At 49.2% G+C, this 14,508-nt stretch overlaps 1 protein-coding gene across 1 annotated transcript in view; it reads left to right on the forward strand.

The window, feature by feature from the left end:
- Window positions 1–14,508, forward strand: part of adamts13 (ADAM metallopeptidase with thrombospondin type 1 motif, 13) — a 124,809-nt gene that overhangs the window by 41,459 nt on the left and 68,842 nt on the right. Inside the window, exons 14-19 of the mRNA XM_072488911.1 lie at window positions 1,746–1,872; window positions 3,753–3,901; window positions 4,792–4,912; window positions 7,680–7,760; window positions 12,162–12,343; window positions 13,751–13,886. Of these exons, the coding sequence (XP_072345012.1) occupies window positions 1,746–1,872; window positions 3,753–3,901; window positions 4,792–4,912; window positions 7,680–7,760; window positions 12,162–12,343; window positions 13,751–13,886 (796 nt within the window). The remainder of the gene's footprint in view (window positions 1–1,745; window positions 1,873–3,752; window positions 3,902–4,791; window positions 4,913–7,679; window positions 7,761–12,161; window positions 12,344–13,750; window positions 13,887–14,508) is intronic.

Consider the following 14,508-nt stretch of genomic DNA (forward strand, 5'->3'; position numbering starts at 1 on the left):
TGGACAGGTGGGGTTGAAGTATGTCAACCCCCGTGCTGTACCTGTCCTGGGAGTGTTTGATGGGGACAGTGTAGAGGGAGCTTTACTCTGTATCTAACCCCGTGCTGTACCTGTCCTGGGAGTGTTTGATGGGAACAGTGTAGAGGGAGCTTTACTCTGTATCTAACCCCGTGCTGTACCTGTCCTGGGAGTGTTTGATGGGAACAGTGTAGAGGGAGTTTTACTCTGTATCTAACCCCGTGCTGTACCTGTCCTGGGAGTGTTTGATGGGGACAGTGTAGAGGGAGCTTTACCCTGTATCTAACCCTGTGCTGTGCCTGTCCTGGGAGTGTTTGATGCGGACGGTGTAGAGGGAGCTTTACTCTGTATCTAACCCCGTGCTGTACCTGTCCTGGGAGTGTTTGATGGGGACAGTGTAGAGGGAGCTTTACCCTGTATCTAACCCCATGCTGTACCTGTCCTGGGAGTGTATGATGGGGACAGTGTAGAGGGAGCTTTACTCTGTATCTAACCCCGTGCTGTACCTGTCCTGGGAGTGTTTGATGGGACAGTGTAGAGGGAGCTTTACTCTGTATCTAACCCCGTGCTGTACCTGTCCTGGGAGTGTTTGATGGGGACAGTGTAGAGGGAGCTTTACTCTGTATCTAACCCCGTGCTGTACCTGTCCTGGGAGTGCTTTATGGGACAGTGTAGAGGGAGCTTTACTCTGTATCTAACCCCGTGCTGTACCTGTCCTGGGAGTGTTTGATGGGGAAAGTGTAGAGGGAGCTTTACTCTGTATCTAACCCCGTGCTGTACCTGCCCTGGGAGTGTTTGATGGAGACAGTGTAGAGGGAGCTTTACTCTGTATCTAACTGTTATAACCTGCCTGCTTACCATTGGCTGGGGACTAATGACAATCCCGCAATCCTGTGGGAGTATGAGCTTCCCCAATGAGGGGGGCGGAGAAATCATTAGCAGAATCCCTGTATAAATAAAGCTGACCAGTTTGGAACCAGCAGGAATGAGTGAGCAGCAAGCGAAGTTGCGGCCGCTGTTGTATATATATGTTATTGTAAACAAATGTTATTTCTTTGTATCCTTTAAACTCGTGCTGGATTCTTCGTGGCCCTCACAAAACTAACCCTGTGCTGTACCTGTCCTGGGAGTGTTTGATGGGGACAGTGTAGAGGGAGCTTTACTCTGTAACTAACCCTGTGCTGTACCTGTCCTGGGAGTGTTTGATGGGGACAGTGTAGAGGGAGCTTTACTCTGTATCTAACCCCGTGCTGTACCTGTCCTGGGAGTGTTTGATGGGGACAGTGTAGAGGGAGCTTTACTCTGTATCTAACCCCGTGCTGTACCTGTCCTGGGAGTGTTTGATGGGGACAGTGTAGAATGAGCTTTACTCTGTATCTAACCCCGTGCTGTACCTGTCCTGGGAGTGTTTGATGGGGACAGTGTAGAGGGAGCTTTACTCTGTATCTAACCCCGTGCTGTACCTGTCCTGGGAGTGTTTGATGGGGACAGTGTAGAATGAGCTTTACTCTGTATCTAACCCCGTGCTGTACCTGTCCTGGGAGTGTTTGATGGGGACAGTGTAGAGGGAGCTTTACTCTGCAACTAACCCTGTGCTGTACCTGTCCTGGGAGTGTTTGCTGCTATCATGGGTGGCTTTCAAAACTGCCTAAACAATTATTGTGCGACTGTTGCTCCAGGTATTTTTTCTGTTACCTGCCGTTTTACCCCTCCCCTTCTTTTTACAGCCTTGCCAGGCTACTCAGTTCGGTTTCATGGCAACGCAATGCTCAAACACCAACTCTCAGCCTCTATACCAACACCGCAATGTTCCAGTTTACTACAAGTGGCTGCCTGCCCTTGGGTACGCAAAAGGTAAAGCATTAGTGAATCTTTGTGACATCAATGTTAGATATTTGTTCAGAAGGTATCCTTCTTATACAAAGCCATTCGGACTATTGTCTCTTCTTTACCGCTTTCCCCCCACAGCCCTGAACATGCCTCTTCAGCAACTTGAGAAAGCCAGCGGTAGTGGAGCAAAGGTTTATTCAACTATGCACAATATTCTGCTTGTGGCAGTGACTCGCTCCCTCTTCAGGCCTTGCTGGATGAACTAACCACACCAGGCCCTGTTTTGGGCCAGCTTTTATGTCAGTTTCTAACGAGCCCCAGCTGGGTGGCTTCTGCCCCCTATCTGGAAGCTCGTAATTCCCGGGTCTTACGGGGAGATCGACAATGGTTTCCTCATGGTCCTCGCAGGGGTTATAACAATATCCTATATCAGATTCCCTTTTAAAATAAGTTACCAATTAATCTGCTTCAACCACTTTTTCTACATTTCATTCCAGATCATAATTCGCTGAGTAAAAATATTTCTCCTCCTTGTCAAAAAAATCATCTGGAAAGGAATAATTTGATTAGAGATAGTCAGCACAGTTTTGTGAAGGGTAGGCCGTGCCTCACAAACCTTATAGAGTTCTTTGAGAAGGTGACCAAACAGGTGGATGAGGGTAAAGCAGTTGATGTGGTGTATATGGATTTCAGTAAAGCATTTGATAAGGTTCCCCACGGTAGGCTACTGCAGAAAATACGGAGGCATGGGATTCAGGGTGATTTAGCAGTTTGGATCAGAAATTGGCTAGCTGGAAGAAGACAAAGTGTGGTGGTTGATGGGAAATGTTCAGACTGGAGTCCAGTTACTAATGGTGTCCCACAAGGATCTGTTTTGGGGCCACTGCTGTTTGTCATTTTTATAAATGACCTGGAGGAGGGCGTAGAAGGATGGGTGAGTAAATTTGCAGATGACACTAAAGTCGGTGGAGTTGTGGACAGTGCGGAAGGATGTTACAAGTTACAGAGGGACAGAGATAAGCTGCAGCGCTGGGTTGAGAGGTGGCAAATGGAGTTTAATGCAGAAAAGTGTGAGGTGATTCATTTTGGAAGGAATAACAGGAAGACAGAGTACTGGGCTAATGGTAAGATTCTTGGCAGTGTGGATGAGCAGAGAGATCTCGGTGTCCATGTACATAGATCCTGAAAGTTGCCACCCAGGTTGAGAGGGTTGTTAAGAAGGCGTACGGTGTGTTAGCTTTTATTGGTAGAGGGACTGAGTTTCGGAGCCATGAGGTCATGTTGCAGCTGTACTAAACTCTGGTGCGGCCGCATTTGGAGTATTGCGTGCAATTCTGGTCGCCGCATTATAGGAAGGATGTGGAAGCATTGGAAAGGGTGCAGAGGAGATTTACCAAAATGTTGCCTGGTATGGAGGGAAGCTCTTATGAGGAAAGGCTGAGGGACATGAGGCTGTTTTCGTTAGAGAGAAGAAGGTTTAGAGGTGACTTAATTGAGGCATACAAGATGATCAGAGGATTAGATAGGGTGGACAGTGATAGCCTTTTTCCTCGGATGGTGATGTCGAGCATGAGGGGACACAGCTTTAAATTGAGGGGAGATAGATATAAGACAGATGTCAGAGGTAGGTTCCTTACTCCGAGAGTAATAAGGGCGTGGAATGCCCTGCCTGCAACAGTAGTGGACTCGCCAACACTAAGGGCATTCAAATGGTCATTGGATAGACATATGGACGATAAGGGAATAGTGTAGATGGGCTTTAGAGTGGTTTCACAGGTCGGCGCAACATCGAGGGCCGAAGGGCCTGTACTGCGCTGTAATGTTCTATGTTCTATGTTCCAATCTCCACACATTGATTGAACTGTTCCCTGTTTAATGGTCCTGTCCTCTTTGCCGATTCCCAGATGATATGCTGTGTCAGCACATGTGCCAAGTGGAGGAGAAGAGTTTCATGATGAGCCGGGCTGAGAGTTTTGTGGATGGGACCAGGTGTGAGATGAGTGACTCAGCAGCAACATCATCCTACAGGTTGTGTGTTATGGGACGTTGCAGGGTAAATATATCAGCCAATCCCACACCACTGCTGTGAGACCCTAAACACTGGACAAAGGCCTTTAGCTCAATCTCACCATCTTTCACTCTCTGTCGCTCTATATTCCTCACTCAGTGGGCGCGATTCTCCGCTCCCGCGCCGGTTGGAGAATCGCCTGGCGCGCCATTTTTCCCCGCGACGCCGGTCCGACGCCCTCCCGCGATGCACCCAAGCGGCGAGAACGACCCCGTCGAGTTCAGCGCGGCGCAGGCCGGAGAATCGCCCGGGACACCCAAAATGGCGATTCTCCACTACACCCGCTATTCTCCGGCCCGGATGGGCCGAGCGGCCTGCCCAAAACGACGGCTTCCCGCCGGCGCCATCCACACCTGGTCGCTGCCGACGGGAACAGCGCGGGAACACTGGGGGGGGGGGGGGGGCCTGTGGTCGGGCGATGGGGGTTCTTTCACCGGGGTTGGACTCAAAAGAGGTCTGGCCCGCTGGCGCCGGCCAACCCGCGCATGCACGGGTGACGGCAGTTAGGTGGCGGATGACGCAGCGCCGCTTTTATGCGGTGCCAATGCCTGGCACGCGCTGACAACGCTGCTTTAGCGACACGCCCCCCCCAGGTTTCTCGCGGCCCCGATCCCAGCCCATTTTCGGGCCCTGAATCGGTCGAGATCGGGGCCGTTTCGCGCCATCGTGAACCTCGACGCCGTTCACGACGGCGTGGGCACTTAGGCGCGGGAGCGGAGAATCGCGCCCGGTATCTCTCACTGTCCGTACCCAGGGACTCTCGCACCCTCTTTTTTACACCCTTCTCACTCTGTCCCTCATTCACTACTTTCTAATGGTGCACTATGGTTTCATTCACTGTGTTACTGATTCTAACGTAAATGCTCTTGTTGTAGATATTTGGCTGTGATGGGAAGCTGGACTCTGGCCAGATGATGGACAACTGTCGGGTATGTGGTGGCAATAACTCCAGCTGCAGGAGGCTAGTTAGCTCCTTCACCGAGGGCACTGCCAGAGGTAATCACAACCAACGAGACCGGCTCAGGGAGCTGGTCGCAAACTGCTGATTGGTAGTCTGTTTCTTTCCCAGGATATGGGTTCCACCGACAAAGGTCGCACTCTGAAACCTTGCACCAAATCCTGGGCCAAATGTCCAAATTCAGACCAGGAGTCGCAAAGGCTATTCAGCTGTGGAGTGTACAGTTTCTTTTTTTTTTAAATAAATTCAGACTACGCAAATATTTTTTTACCAATTAAGGGACAATTTAGCGTAGCCAATCCACCTACCCTGCACATCTTTGGGTTGTGGGGGTGAGACCCATGCAGACACGGAGAGAATGTGCAAACTCCACACGGACAGTGACCTGGGGCTGGGATCGAACCTGGGACCTCGGCGCCGTGAGGCATCAGTGCTATCCACTGTGCCACTGTGCCACCTTGACTATGGATGATCTGTAACTGAACTCCATTTCCATGCCCTAATACCCTTGTCTAACAAAGTTTATCAGCCCAATTTTGAAATTTTCAGTCAACTCCAGTTTTTAACGGGAGAGTTCCAATTTTCTACTTCCCTTTGTGTGAAGAATTGTTTTCTGACATCACCTCTGAACCGCTTGACTCTAATTTTAAGGTTCTGCCCCCTTGTTCTGGACTCCCATCACCAGAGGAACTATCAACCTCATCAAATCCTTTAATTATCTTAAACACCTCAATTAGATCACTTCCAAATCTTCTATTCTCAAAGGGAAATTTGGCTAAGATGAGCGTGAGGTCAGGTGTAATGCCTGGATCGGGGATGTCTCTCTTGTGGGGACCATGAATTGGATTCAATTTGAATTGGTTTTTAGAGCAGGCAAGGAGCTGGATTAGGGGTTTGCCCCGCCCACACTCTGAGCTCTGGCTTTGTAACTCTGATAAAGTAATACAAAAAAACAAGCTGCTCTGTACAACCTGTGCTCATAATGACAGCCGGGCATGGAATTGTAAGATCTCTTTAGCTCCTCGAGCCTGTTATCAGCCCATTTCCCACAACCTCTGATTCCCTTAGGGCCCAAACATCTATCGACCCATGTCTTCCATGTCCTCAATGACTAAGCACTCAGACTCCTCTGGGGTAATGATATTAATTGGCTGGCTGGCTCGCCAATTGTTGGATCTCTGTGTCTATTCGGAACCCTGGTTATACGTTATCCCTTCTTAGTCCCCAAATAACAGAGATTCCAGACTGTACTTTTTGGCAAAGTTATTTGAAACTTTATTTGTCAGCTTTTTAGTGTCTACTGGTAAACTCAATTTCAGTACAAAATTAAGAGAAAGTTACAACTAGCCCGGCAGCAAGCCAGTCAGATTGATTGTCTTTAGCAAATACAGTAGTTTGATTCAAAATACAATTATATTTCTCGGTAATTTCTTCAAATCAAGATGCACAGTACAAAATTACCGAGTGATTTAAGCAGAAGGAAACTGGCGATAGCAAAAGCAGCAGCAAGACATAGGTTTCAAAAAGTGATAGATTGATTCCAGAATGAATTTTCTGATCCCGACAACTGACCTTTTAAGGAGATTACTATCTTAAAGTGTCGCCCTCTTTACAGCTGTGATTGGCTTTAACTAATTTGCAATTCACTCAATTCGGCCGAACTGTCTCTCCGTGAATTTAAAGATAAATGATTTGGGTGTGATTTTGTAATTTTCCATACCCTGGCTTGCCAATTATGCCTCTAACATTAATTAGATTAACACCGTTTTGGAAAAGTCATTATGACCCTGACTGACTGTTACCATGGAAATGGATCTGTCCTGGCCTGGGAAGGCATCTGCCTACAATGAAATCTTTTGTCACTGGCCTTGGATTCTTGACAGCCTCGAACACTTGCAATATGAACATTTTAAGTCTTATCTGATTAATTCCCAGTTAGTCAGCGTCTCGTACTCTCATGGTTAATATGATTCAGTCAATTACACCTAATGATTTCTTATTTAAACCCCCTATCTACCTCATCTATAGCTAACCACTAAATCTGATTTCTATCAGGTAAAAACTTTAAATGTTTTGCAATTTTCTGAGCAAAAATATTTGTCTCCATCCAAAATGGCCGACCTCGTATCCTGGGACAATGTCTTAGACACTCCAACAGGCAAACGCCATCTCAGATCTACCCCTGTCAAGACTGCTACGGATTTTATTCTTCGAAACTCCAGAGGATAGAGCCTAGTTTACTCCATCATTAAATTGCCTCCCCACTCTCTGGCCGGAACTTTCCAGACCAACCCACCAGGGTCGGTGAGCCTTGAAACCTCTGTTTACATCGGCGGGACTGGAACATCCCACCAGCGTGAAAGACTGGAAAATTCCACCCTCTGTCTCGACTCACACAAGGATGTGGACTGGGGTCTGAATGAAATATCAGGAGATGGCCTTTGGACAGTGGAATCAAGACCCAGTGGCGAGTCAGCAAATTCTGGAGAGGTGAAGGGGACAGGTACTGCCAAACTTAGATATCGGAATTTTGGGATGCGTAGGGCACGATCTTCCTGCAGAATTCAGTCAGGAAATGTTCCCCGATCATCAGCTCCAGGTCCTGTAATCACCCTGCCCAGAAATCAGGCAGACGGGCAAAATCCCGCATTGCAGGATGGTACCAGGGTTCAGGAGAGCCACTGGAACAGGGTGGAATATGTTTAGGTGGAGACTGCAGCCTCACAAGACATGTCCATGGCAGCCTTCTGCCCACTGCAGTGAGTGTGCAAAAATAACTGACAATCTTTCCCTTTTGAATTACAGAGTATGTAACCTTTCTCACAGTCCCGCCACAGTCCACCAACGTCCGAATCTCCAACAACCAGGCAGTGTTTTCCCATCTAGGTAAGACATCAGGAAGACGTTGAGTCACCTTCACAGGTATGAAAAGGAGCAAAATCAGTGAGACCCCAGACCCAGAGGAATGTTCATGACCATCAGTCGAGTGGGAGTGGAATAAAGGACAATCAAGAGGTTATAAATAGAATTATATAACATTTACATCTTATTTAGAACAAAGAACAAAGAAAATTACAGCACAGGAACAGGCCCTTCGGCCCTCCCAGCCTGCGCCGATCCAGATCCTTTATCTAAACCTGTCTTCTATTTTCCAAGGATCTACTTCCCTCTGTTCCCCGCCCGTTCATATATCTGTCTAGATGCATCTTAAATGATGCTATCGTGCCCGCCTCTACCACCTCCGCTGGCAAAGCGTTCCAGGCACCCACCACCCTCTGCATAAAAAGCTTTCCACGCATATCTCCCTTAAACTTTCCCCCTCTCACCTTCAAATCGTGACCCCTTGAAATTGACACCCCCACTCTTGGAAAAAGCTTCTTGCTACCCACCCTGTCCATACCTCTCATAATTTTGTAGACCTCAATCAGGTCCCCCCTCAACCTCCGTCTTTCCAACGAAAACAATCCTAACCTACTCAACCTTTCTTCATAGCTAGCACGCTCCATACCAGGCAACATCCTGGTGAACCTCCTCTGCACCCTCTCTAATGCAGCCACATCCTTCTGGTAATGTGGCGACCAGAACTGCACGCAGTATTCCAAATGTGGCCTAACCAAAGTCCCATACAACTGTAACATGACCTGCCGACTCTTGTACTCAATACTCCGTCCGATGAAGGCAAGCATGCTGTATGCCTTCTTGACCACTCTATCGACCTGCGTTGCCACCTTCAGGGTACAATGGACCTGAACTCCCAGATCTCTCTGTACATCAATTTCCCCAGGACCCTTCCATTGACCACATAGTCCGCTCTTGAATTAGATCTTAAATTACTTAAATTTACTTAAATTACTTAGAATGTCATAGCATTTATAGAATATATCACTGAATTTACGGGCACGATTTAATGCGCAAAGAACAGTCCCGTTTCGGGCATGTATAACGGGGTCTTTCTCAGCGCCAGCAGTGCCACGAACGACTCGCAATCAAACGGGACTCTGTTGGTTATTTTTCTGGCCTTGGTTGGGAACGCACTATCAAGGCTGCACGTACTTCACTTCCTGCACTCACCAGCTCATTTTTTAAAAAAAATTCAGAATACCCAATTCATTTTTTCCAACTAAGGGGCAATTTAGCGTGGCCAATCCACCTACCCTGCACATCTTTGGGTTGTGGGGGCGAAACCCACGCAGACACGGGGAGAATGTTGCAAACTCCGCACGGACAGTGACCCAGAGCCGGGATCGAACCTGGGACCTCGGCGCCGTGAGGCAGCAGTGCTAACCACTGCGCCACCGTGCTGCCCGACCAACTCATTGTTATTTCCCCGATTTCTCGAACCCCCTCGGACACCCCACTGTGGCCTCCAAACCCCCCCCCCCCCCCCCCCCCCCCCGCCTACTGCTCCAACTTACCTCTTAAGGAGTCCTCGAGCTCTCCCTAACCCCCCCTCTTAAAGGCAGGGCACCCCCCCCCGCCCCCACCCCCACCAGCTCGGCCTGATCTCTAGCATGGAAAATATGGCACACCGGCACCTGGGCACTGCAGCCTGGCATCAGAGCAGTGCCCATGCCAGCCTGGCAGTGCCAGCCAGTCACTCTGGCAATGCAAGGGTGGCACAGTCAGGGTGTCTGGGTGGCAGTGCCAAGGTGCCCAGCTGCCAGTGAGGGTGCCAGGGTACCACCCTGTCCACAGCCCGACCACCGGGGGCCTCCAATGGCCTGGGACACTCCCCCAGGTGCCGTTACGCCTGGTCCATGTTTGTATGGACCAGTGCCAAACGGCGCCATGGCATGGACTTCCAGGGCGCGGACATTAGTTGCCAGGCCTCGGGAGAATCGGGCGCAGACATATTGAAATGAGTCTAATGGCTCACTTAAATATGTTCATCTGGATCTCGCCCAGTGAGGGCGAGGTCCAGATCGCGACATCTCGTGACACTTCGAGTGTTGCAAATCTTGCGAGAGGTAAACGGCCTCATCACGTCACCATGTCAGGCGCGACGAGGCCATTCTATTGTGCCCCGGGTAACGTTAAAAGAATGCGCTTAACATTCATAGAATTTACATCAAATTACAGAACAGGCCATTCGGCCAATCTGGTCAATTCCTGCGCTTGTACGCCACACGACCCTCCTCACATCCTGATTTATTACATCCTATAATCCTTCTATTTTCCCCTCGACTATACCATTGCTATTCAGCTCAACCATTCCTTGTGGGAGCGAGTTCCCCATTTTCACAACTGAATTTATCCTAAATTCCATATTGCATTTATTAATGACAATCTTGTATTGATGGCCCCATATTTTGGACTTTGGCAGTGAAACGATCTCCAAGGAGAGGCAGTGTGTAGTGGTATTGACACTGGACTAATAATCCAGATAACCAGCGTAATGCGTGTTCCAATCCCGCCATTGCAGATGGTGAAATTTGAATTCAATAAAAATCTGTAATTAAACCATTGTCGATTGTTGTAAAAGCCCATCTGCCGTTCTTACCCGGTCTGGCCTACATGTGACTCCAGACCCACAGCAATGTGGTTGACTCTGAAATGCTGTCTGGAATGACAAAGCAAACCACTCAGCTCAAGGGCTTTTCGGGATGGGCCCAGCCAGCGATGCCCTCACTCTATGTAAGGCTAAAGAAAAAATCTGTTCAGTCTTTTCTGCTAAGTGCAATCTCTCAGTTCTAATATCATCCTTGTTAATCTTTTGTGCACCTTGTTCAGTGTCTACGTATCTTGTTAATAATATGGAGACCACAAACAGACTAAAGGCCCAGCTCTCTCAGCAATGACCTGCAGAGTGTACCGAGAGTGTCTGGGCAACCGAGGAGGTATCATCATGGAATACAATATTCTCAGCAGAGGTACTGCTGGCTTCGAACAGGATCCTTGATATCTGCAATTTAAAATCGCAGTCACTCCATTGGTCAGGAATCGAGTGGCTAAGACTCATCCCTCACTACCTCCAGCCCCCACGATCCCACACCCCTCCGAGACCTCTGCACTCTGCCAATTCTGATCTCTTGCACATCCCTGAATCCCCCCCCCCCCCCCCCCCCGCCTTTGATTGCCTGGATGCTAAACCCTGGAATATATCCTTAAGCCTCTTCAGCTCTCTCCCCCACTAGCCTCCCTGAAAACCTACTTCCTTGACAAGTTCTTTTCCACTGGTCTAATGTCTCCTCATGTGCATTTTTCTAAATTCATTCACAGAAAGTGTGTGTCGCTGGCAAGGCCAGTATTTATTTCAGTAAGAAGTCTTACAACACCAGGTTAAAGTCCAACAGGTTTGTTTTGAATCACTAGCTTTCGGAGCACTGCTCCTTCCTCGGGTGAATGAAGAGGTAGGTTCCAGAAACATATATATAGACAGAGTCAAAGATGCACGACAATGCTTTGAATGGGGGTCTTTGCAGGCAATTAAGTCTTTACAGATCCAGAGATAGGGGTAACCCCAGGTTAAAGAGGTGTGAATTGTCTCAAGCCAGGACAGTTGGTAGGATTTCGCAAGCCCAGGCCAGATGGTGGGGGGTGAATGTAATGCGTCATGAATCCAAGGTCCCGGTTGAGGCTGTACTCATGTGTGCGGAACTTGGCTATAAGTTTCTGCTCGGCGATTCTGCGTTGTCGCGCGTCCTGAAGGCCGCCTTGGAGAACGAACACCCGGAGATCAGAGGCTGAATGCCCTTGACTGCTGAAGTGTTCCCCGACTGGGATCAGCAGGTCTGGCAGCATCTGTAGGGAGAGAAAAGAGCTAATGTTTCGAGTCCAGGTGTCCCTTTGTCATCTGGACTCAAAGGGTCATCTGGACCCGAAACATTCGCTCTTTTCTCTCCCTACAGATGCTGCCAGACCTGCTGAGATTTTCCAGCATTTTCCCTTTGGTTTATGAATCCAATGATGGCTCGTCCATTTCAGAGGGCATCTAAGAATCAAGCACATTGCTGTGGGTCTGGAGTCAGGTGGAGGCCAGACCAGGTAAGGACGGCAGATTTCCTTCCCTCGATAACCTCAGAGAACTAGATTGTTTTTACAGATCTTTTTTTCTTTAATTCAAGATCCATATGATTAAAACTGCTAGGGTGGGATTTGAACTCTTTCACTTCTGGGTCATCAGTCCAGGCCTGTGTATTACCTCTCCAGTAACATGACCACAAAGCTACTGGAGACCCACCCCATCCCAGTTCATGTCAAATTTGGTGCCTGATTATTCTTCCTGAGAAATCCCTTCGCTCATTAAAGATGCTTTATAAATACAAGTTGTTGTGGTGGTTGTTACAGCGGTAAAGGTTAAAGGGCACTATGTGGTTGCCGGAGCTCAGAAGATATCACTCAATGTGTCATATCCGAGCAGCCTGGAGGACATCAGGATTGTGTACCGTCTGTACCTGACCCAACAGAAATTGCCAGAAAAGGAGGAGATTGTCATTGACGGACCCACAAGCGACGCCATTGAAATACAGGTGGGTGTTAGAGAAAGGAAAATCATTCACTAATGTGAAATGCAATTTTTGGCAAAAGGCTAATTACACAGAACATAGCAGAGGGTCAGTACTGAGGGAGCGCCGCACTGTCAGACGGTCAGTACTGAGGGAGTGCTGCACTGTCAGAGGGTCAGTACTGAGGGAGTGCCGCACTGTCAGAGGGTCAGTACTGAGGGAGTGCCGCAGTGTCAGAACTGAGAGAGTACCGCAGTGTCAGAGGGTCAGTACTGAGGGAGTGCTGCATTGTCAGAGGGTCAGTACTGAGGGAGTGCTGCACTGTCAGAGGGTCAGTACTGAGGGAGTGCCGCAGTGTCAGAGGGTTAGTACTGAGGGAGTGCCGCACTGTCAGAGGGTCAGTACTGAGGGAGTGCTGCACTGTCAGAGGGTCAGTACTGAGGGAGTGCTGCACTGTCAGAGGGTCAGTACTGAGGGAGTGCCGCACTGTCAGAGGGTCAGTACTGAGGGAGTGCCGCACTGTCAGAGGGTCAGTACTGAGGGAGTGCCGCACTGTCAGAGAGTCAGTACTGAGGGAGTGCAGCACTGTCAGAGGGTCAGTACTGAGGGAGTGCCGCACTGTCAGAGGGTCAGTATTGAGGGAGTGCCGCACTGTCAGAGGGTCAGTACTGAGGGAGTGCCGCAGTGTCAGAGGGTCAGTACTGAGGGAGTGCCGCAGTGTCAGAACTGAGAGAGTACCGCAGTGTCAGAGGGTCAGTACTGAGGGAGTGCCGCACTGTCAGAGGGTCAGTACTGAGGGAGTGCTGCACTGTCAGAGGGTCAGTACTGAGGGAGTGCTGCACTGTCAGAGGGTCAGTACTGAGGGAGTGCCGCACTGTCACAGGGTCAGTACTGAGGGAGTGCCGCACTGTCAGAGGGTCAGTACTGAGGGAGTGCCGCACTGTCAGAGAGTCAGTACTGAGGGAGTGCAGCACTGTCAGAGGGTCAGTACTGAGGGAGTGCCGCACTGTCAGAGGGTCAGTATTGAGGGAGTGCCGCACTGTCAGAGGGTCAGTACTGAGAGAGTGCTGCACTGTCAGAGGGTCAGTACTGAGGGAGTGCTGCACTGTCAGAGGGTCAGTACTGAGGGAGTGCTGCACTGTCAGAGGGTCAGTACTGAGGGAGTTCCGCACTGTCAGAGGGTCAGTACTGAGGGAGTGCAGCACTGTCAGAGGGTCAGTGCTGAGGGAGTGCCGCACTGTCAGAGGGTCAGTACTGAGGGAATGCCGCACTGTCAGAGGGTCAGTACTGAGGGAGTGCTGCATTTTGGAAGTGGTATACTTCAGTTTTCAAATTCCAAAGCAATTACATTTTAATGCACCAGTGAGCGGAGATATTTCTGTTGCCCAAGCATTTGTAAAACTGTCGTTTTTTTAAAACTTGTAATCCCAGGTGTACCGTAAGTACGGGAAGCAGTACGGAAATATTGTAAATCCTAACATCACTTACAGTCTGTATATTCCGAAGAAGGAGGATTCATACATTTGGACCCAAGTTACTGAAAGCTGTTCAGCGAGCTGCGGGGCAGGTGAGGAATCCTATCAACCAGAGTTCTGTGGATTCATACATTAGCCAGGCCCATTATTATTCTTTACTCAGAATCATAAGGATCATTCATTCGGTATCTGTATAAAGTCACTGTGCAGCTTTGACAAAGACTTGAAATGTTAGCTCGGTTTTACAAGGAACAAAGAAAATTACAGCGTAGGAAGAGGCCCTTCGGCCCTCCAAGCCTGCACTGACCGTGCTGCCCGTCTGAACTAAAACCCCCGACCCTTCCTGGGTCCGTATCCCTCTATTCCCATCCTATTCATGTATTTGTCAAGATGCCCCTTAAATGTCCCTATCGTCCCTGCTTCCACCACCTCCTCCGGCAGCGAGTTCCAGGCACCCACTACCCTCTGCGTAAAAAACTTGCCTCGTACATCTACTCTAAACCTTGCCCCTCTCACCTTAAACCTATGCCCCCTAGTAGTTCAGTCTTCACCCTGGGAATAAGCTTCTGGGCGGGATTCTCCTGCCGACGCTGAAATTGGGAAAGATGATTGGGCGGAGAATCGGTTCCGATGCCAAAACCGCAGCAGACGCCGATTTGACGCCATATCGCAATACTCCAGCATCTCTACAGCGGAATCAATGCGTTCCGGAAC

Source organism: Scyliorhinus torazame, chromosome 22 (genome assembly GCF_047496885.1).
Source record: "Scyliorhinus torazame isolate Kashiwa2021f chromosome 22, sScyTor2.1, whole genome shotgun sequence".
Lineage (NCBI taxonomy): Eukaryota > Metazoa > Chordata > Chondrichthyes > Carcharhiniformes > Scyliorhinidae > Scyliorhinus > Scyliorhinus torazame.